This window comes from Triticum aestivum, chromosome 5D (genome assembly GCF_018294505.1).
Source record: "Triticum aestivum cultivar Chinese Spring chromosome 5D, IWGSC CS RefSeq v2.1, whole genome shotgun sequence".
NCBI lineage: Eukaryota > Viridiplantae > Streptophyta > Magnoliopsida > Poales > Poaceae > Triticum > Triticum aestivum.
Genome location: NC_057808.1, coordinates 564,429,832 through 564,436,426, shown reverse-complemented (window position 1 = coordinate 564,436,426; position 6,595 = coordinate 564,429,832). Strand labels below are relative to the sequence as shown.

Here is a 6,595-nt window from a genome sequence, read left to right as displayed (position 1 = left end):
ATGAGCTCAATGTGACTAAGGAGTTAGCCACGGGATCATGCATTACGGTACGAGTAAAGAGACTTGCCGGTAACGAGATTGAACAAGGTATTGGGATACCGACGATCGAATCTCGGGCAAGTAACATACCGATTGACAAAGGGAATTGTATACGGGATTGATTGAATCCTCGACATCGTGGTTCATCCGATGAGATCATCGTGGAACATGTGGGAGCCAACATGGGTATCCAGATCCCGCTGTTGGTTATTGACCAGAGAGGCGTCGCGGTCATGTCTGCATGTCTCCCGAACCCGTAGGATCTACACACTTAAGGTTCGGTGACGCTAGGGTTGTAGAGATATTAGTATGCGGAAACCCGAAAGTTGTTCGGAGTCCCGAATGAGATCCCGGACGTCACGAGGAGTTCCGGAATGGTCCGGAGGTGAAGAATTATATATAGAAAGTCCAGTTTCGGCCACCGGGAAAGTTTCGGGGGTAATCGGTATTGTACCGGGACCACCGGAAGGGTCTCGGGGTCCACCGGGTGGGGCCACCTATCCCCATGGGCTGAAGTGGGAAGGGAACCAGCCCTTAGTGGGCTGGGGCGCCCCCCCTTGGGCCTCCCCTGCGCTTAGGGTTGGAAACCCTAGGGGTGGGGGGCGCCCCACTTGGCTTGGGGGGGGGGGGGAAGCCACCCCCCCTTCCCCCTTGGCCGCCGCCCCCTGGAGATCTGATCTCCCAGGGCCGGCGCCCCCCAGGGGACCCTATAAATAGTGGGGGGGGGGGGGAGGGAGGGCAGCAGCACCACAGCCCCTGGCGCCTCCCTCTCCCCCCTGCAACACCTCTCCCTCCCGCTTGTGCTTGGTGAAGCCCTGCCGGGATCCCGCTACATCCATCACCACGCCGTCGTGCTGCTGGATCTCCATCAACCTCTCCTCCCCCCTTGCTGGATCAGGAAGGAGGAGACGTCGCTGCTCCGTACGTGTGTTGAACGCGGAGGTGCCGTCCGTTCGGCGCTCGGTCATCGGTGATTTGGATCACGTCGAGTACGACTCCATCAACCCCGTTCACTTGAACGCTTCCGCTCGCGATCTACAAGGGTATGTAGATGCACTCCTTTCCCCTCGTTGCTAGTAGACTCCATAGATGGATCTTGGTGATGCGTAGAAAATTTTAAAATTCTGCTATGATCCCCAACAGTAATCATGGTTGGTTCTTGTTCTAGGGTAAATCCTATTTATTGCTTGTTGCCACTGAGTGTGGTGCAATATTACGAGGGAGGGTTGGTGGGCTGGCCTGACTGCCACGAGTGGGTTTCCTGGTTTTAAGAAGGCTCTAGAAGGATTTCGTTTGCTTTTTTGTTTTCATTTCATTGTTGTTGTTTCCTCTGCCAGTTTTTTACTTTTTTTAATTTCTTTCTTGTATGCTTCTTAATTTTCGATTTTGTTTTTATTTCTTTTTAGATTGGTTTAATTTACTTCTATTTTTCATTTTAAATTTTTTCATAGAATTTCAAAAATATTCACAACCTAAAAATCAGAGATTTTAAGAAATGTTCACAAATTTTGAAAAATCTTCATGAAGATTTTAAAAAATGTTCGTGAATATAAATAGACCAAAAACTAAAGTAACCAAAAAACAGGAACTGAATCAAAAACCAAAGGACAGACTTCTACAAATATATCATTTAGAGCACAAAGCACTATGTGACGGAACCAAGACCAGAAGGCAAAAATGCCCACCTGAAGGCTAAGGATTTACACGATGGATCTTGGAAGATATAATGCGGGGGTCTACTCCAGCACACAGATGGAAGTCTTCAACACGCATCAAACTAAGGACACATCATCTACACGAACCAGAGAAATAAGCACATAAACTATAACCTATATTTCTGTTCTTCGATCCTCTATAAGCAGAAACTAGAGAGAAATTTATACTCCCTCCGTTCCTAAATATAAGTCTTTGTAGAGATTCCACTATGAACTACATACGGATGCATATAGATGCATTTTAAGTGTGAATTCATTCATTTTGCTCCGTATGTAGTCCACCTAGTGGAATCTCTACAAAGACTTACATTTAGAAACGGAGGGAGTATAAAACAGGAACACATCTTATTAGTAAATAAGGAAGATCTATTTCATCATTTTCAGTAGGCCCGCTGCCTGGGAATCATAGGCAGCAACCAACAAACAATATCCAGCCTCCTTTCTCCTGGGATTGGATATAATATGGGAAAATCATTCCAACAAAATATAGGGATTTAAAAATGGGTGGGCTGAGGAAATAATCCATTTGCACATTCACGACCGAATAATAATGGCTCACAAATAGTAGTTCTTATCTGTCTGTGAAATCATTTTTAACTTCATTTTAGCAGGAAATTAGCAATACAAACAAGCACGAGAAAAGAATCTTGATTTTACTCCAGTAGAAGCTCGCAGATGGCATAAAGAAATACTTACAGCTTCCTCAAGGGATTCGACCTTTTCCCTGCAAGAAGGTGTAGACATGCTCAGTTCATGGCCAAAGAAATACCCAGATAAAGTGAAGAAACAAACCCAACCTTTTCAAGATCATCATTATTTTGAACCACAACCTGCAGTGCATATACATTGATGTTGCCCTTATTTTCGAACCTTCTTCCACATTGAGGGCACAAGCAAACAATAAACTGGGCAATGTGATATGCAGATGCTGGTACTCCAAACTAATACAAGTCATTTCGCATATGTACCGTTGTTACAACACTGCTTTAACAATCTCTGCAGGAAAGATGATCCTTGGACATGCCCACAAGGAATACAACTAGAATAGAACATCAGGAGTACGATTATATATAATTGTTGATCCTTGGAAGGAACTCCTCCATTGGGGGGGTCGGCCGATCAGGATTCAGGAAGGTTTGGGGAGGCCTGGGAACTTCCCCATTGGTGTGTCGGTGGCGGCATCAAGGTACTTGGCCAAGCCATGGCGACACTTTGGGCATGTGGACGCCTTGTAAAGCCACGGCAAAATGCAGGCGCGGTGGAAGGCGTGGGAGCACGGCAGCCTCACGGTGGTGTCGCTGTCTCTCGGCGCCACGAAATCCTCCATGCACACACAGCAGTCGGTCGGCGTCGCCGCGAACAGGCACCGTGTCACCGCGGCACGCTGGTTGCAGGCGAGGAGCAGCGCCTTGGGCTCGCTGTAGAAGACCTTCACCCAGATGGTGAGATCGATGTCGACGCTGTAGCGAAGGTCGACTCTCCCATGTTCATCGGCGTCGCGCCGAGCCGCGCCCACCGTGAAAGTGGCCAGATCGTGGGGCAGGAAGTCGTCCCAGTTATCGGGGGCGAGGTCGAACTCGCCGACGAGCGGCGTCTGCGCGAGCATCTGGTGGATGGCGTCGCGGCAGGCCAGGTAGCTCTGGAAGAAGGCGTCGGGATCGAAGAGCTCAAAGAGTTTGTCGAATTTCTTGGGAGCCTCCTCGTGCAGGAGCGTGGGTCTCTTGGACCCTCCCACCGCGCGCATCCGGTAGCTGACGATCAGGTCGCCGTGCAGGCGCACGAAGCACTTGTGATCATTGCCGCGGATGATGCCTTGCTTGGCACCCGCTTTTCCGCTGAGCCGGCACTCCGTCGCCGCGGGGGCCACCGCCGGCATGTTCCTCAGCGGCGATGGCATGCCTCGTCCCTCGTGGGCAGCACGAATCGAAGCGGCTCAATTTTTAGAACGGCGAGCGAGCACTGGCCAAGATCTGACTATATGATAGAAAAAAGAGCGAATTCGCTTGAGAAAGACGCCATCCTGGGCTGGCTGAATCCGACCGGGATTCAAAGGGCTTGCCTGAGAAAGACGCCGAGGAAGAAGGCCACACCTTTGCCCGACGATGATGCTGCTCCCGACAGCCGGCCGTCGACCGTGTTAGCTTGCTGCCCTTCCTCCACCACGCGCGCAGCCTGCAGCTCACCGCCGCCGCCGCCCCGCTGTTCCCCTTCTCTCTCTCTCTCTTTTCTTTTTGAGGTGCGCTGTTCCCCTTCTCTTGTTCAGTTGAGTTTTTTTTCGGGCAGGAGCTTTTTACGGCCGAGACAGGTGTACCACCGAATGGGCCTCCTGTCTTCGAACTGAAGCAATTCCCCGAAATCATTAATTAAATAGTATTCTTCCAAAGATCGCTCCCACCTTTCCACGTTATGATAAGTGATATGCGTCACTTGTCGCAATCTGTGTGTTTTAGTGTTTTTTGTCTGTTTTGAAAAGAATATGTTTTATCTCTTAAACTACGTTTTTTCTTTTCGGAGAGCCGTTTTCGAGTGACATGGCTGTACCTCCCGCAGATGCCAAACCGTGCCTCTCACGGAAGAGAAAAAAAAGAGAGAAAACACGTTTGTTTTCGTTTCTGAGAGACACGGCGCGCCTCTTGCGAAAGCAAAATTATGCCTCTTACGGAAGAAAAAAATACGTTTTTTTTCATTTTGAGGGCACGGTTGTGCCTCTCACGGAAGCTAAACCGTATATCTTACGGTAGTAAAAAAACGCGTTTATTCAGTAATTTTTTTTCAGAATTCCTTTTTGTCGAAAAGCTAAGAAAGACAGATGAAAAACCGAAAAGCTGAAAAAACCAAATAAAAAGCCGAATACCCATGCGAAAGATAAAAAGAAATTTCGGAGGAGGCGTCCAAAATGCGACACGCAACGATGACTGAGAACGCGCTTCCCAAGTGATCGTCGGGAGGCTCTCGAAGGAGCACTCATCAACTAGTTGCTCTCGCAAATTCCTATTCAAAATTTTAGCAATTTCCCATTCTTTCGCATGATGGGCCAGACCAAGTAGCGTGGCTGGTTGTTGCGTCCACCAGTTTTTATTTCGGCCTTTTGGTTATTTCTCTACTGGTTTCGCTGGATTCTTTTTCTCTGCTCGTCTTTTTTTGGCTCCATTCTAACACACATATAAATTTTAAAGCATGAATATATTATAATTCATTTGAATATTTTAAAATTCATGATGTTTAAAAAAATCATGAAATATGTTAGAAATCGTGGAATTTTCATATGTGTATTTTTTGTATATTTTATAAAACATAGGATGCTTTTTCCTGAACATTTGAAAACTTTCTAAACATTTATTAGAGTTCATGAACGTATTTTTTGCAATAATATTTTTTTTAAACTGTCCAAAAATCATTTGTGGAAAAGGAAAATCACCTGACGACAGCGATGCTCGCGTGACCTCACTACCATGCCTACCCCACCCATTGGTCATCGTTGCCCGACCCCCGCCATACAACCTTGATACCCTTCCTACAGCCACCTCTCGGTCATTGGCCCCTCGCAAACTACAAGCTCATCACCGTCGTTGTTCCCCTTCTTGTTCGATTAGGTTAAGCACAGTCCCTCCCCCCCTTCCCGGGTTCTGCTTAGTCACTTTTAATAGCGGGGGCAGAATTCAACACACCAATTGCCTACTTGCAACCTTCATGGTTTGGAACCAACCATGGGACGACTAGAGGCCGGTGAGTAACAAATAGTACTGATTTGAATATCACTTGCGTCTAACAACAAAATTGATCAGTGAGACCTAGTTGTGAGGATGACTAGGCAAGAAAAAAAAACAGTCATGAGGATGGTTGACTGCTCTCTCACGCACAATACTTCCCTCTCTCGCATTTGAAATTTTCGGCTATATATACTTCTTGCTGCTGTTTGAGTCTTCTTACTATAGTTCTGGTCCTTTGTTGACCTCCTTCTCTCTAGCATGACTAGGTGGAGACGGCCACAAGGTGGATGATCTATGGATGGATCTCGGTGCGGGGGAGGTCACATGTCGTAGCCGTGGAAGGAGCTACGGGCGAGGTGCCTCATGTCGAGGATGATGTTAGTTGGGATAAATAGTGTTAATGAAGAAAATAAGTTTTTTAGAATAATTTTATGGGAAGGGCTAGCGATGCTCTAGATTACTTTAGTGTTTACTATCACATATGTCGTGCATTGCAACGGTAAAGAAAATTCATGTGTACTTAAAATCAATGAAATTGGTATGCGCAAGCATGGTGCCCTATGTTTCGCTATACAGAAAACACCACTCCCTCCGTCCACGTGCATATGCGCCTAAGGAGATGTGCATATGACGCCTAAGGAGATTATTACTGTAGTTAAGAGCCTAGGCGTGCATGCATTGGTCAATCACCCATTTCTCCCTTTTCTTCAAGCATTCATGCATGCATCCGGAACTACCCGTCCGTTTCAAAATAGTTGAAATTCTATGTTTGTTTTAAGTCAAAACTTCTCTTAAGTTTGATCAACTTTATAGAAAATATTGCTATTTCTACAAAATCAAGTATATATTATATTATAATGGATCTACTTTAGTGTTGTAGAGCTGATACATTTTTCTACAAATTAAATATTTTTTTAGACAACTCCAAACTGCAAGTATTTCATAACATAAGGAGTAATTGCTAATGCTAGATGATGCTCTGTGTGTTGCCGCGGTACTTTCTAGCAGCTTGGAGTAACATCAACACATGGAAGAAGAAAATAAATTGAAATAGTACGATGTGTTTCACAAATATGCAGTGATTCAAAATTTATTAGTGGGTAATCTCATCCACCAACTGATTAGACTTAA

General features: G+C 46.1%; 1 protein-coding gene across 2 annotated transcripts; it reads right to left on the bottom strand.

Moving 5' to 3' along the window:
- Positions 1–2,264: 2,264 nt before the first annotated feature.
- Positions 2,265–4,066, bottom strand: LOC123126266 (uncharacterized). Of its 2 annotated transcripts, XR_006461625.1 has the most exons (3): positions 3,845–4,066; positions 2,552–3,728; positions 2,265–2,478 (listed from the first exon to the last, which is right to left on the bottom strand). XR_006461625.1 is itself a non-coding variant. In XM_044546629.1 (2 exons), exon 2 carries the CDS (start codon positions 3,649–3,651, stop codon positions 2,881–2,883), a length of 771 nt encoding a protein of 256 aa, XP_044402564.1. In that variant the 5' UTR covers positions 3,652–3,728; positions 3,845–4,066; the 3' UTR covers positions 2,265–2,880. The 2 variants fall into 2 exon arrangements, 1 of the variants encoding a protein (XP_044402564.1); XM_044546629.1 differs by having other exon boundaries at positions 2,265–3,728.
- Between the last annotated feature and the right edge of the window lie 2,529 nt (positions 4,067–6,595).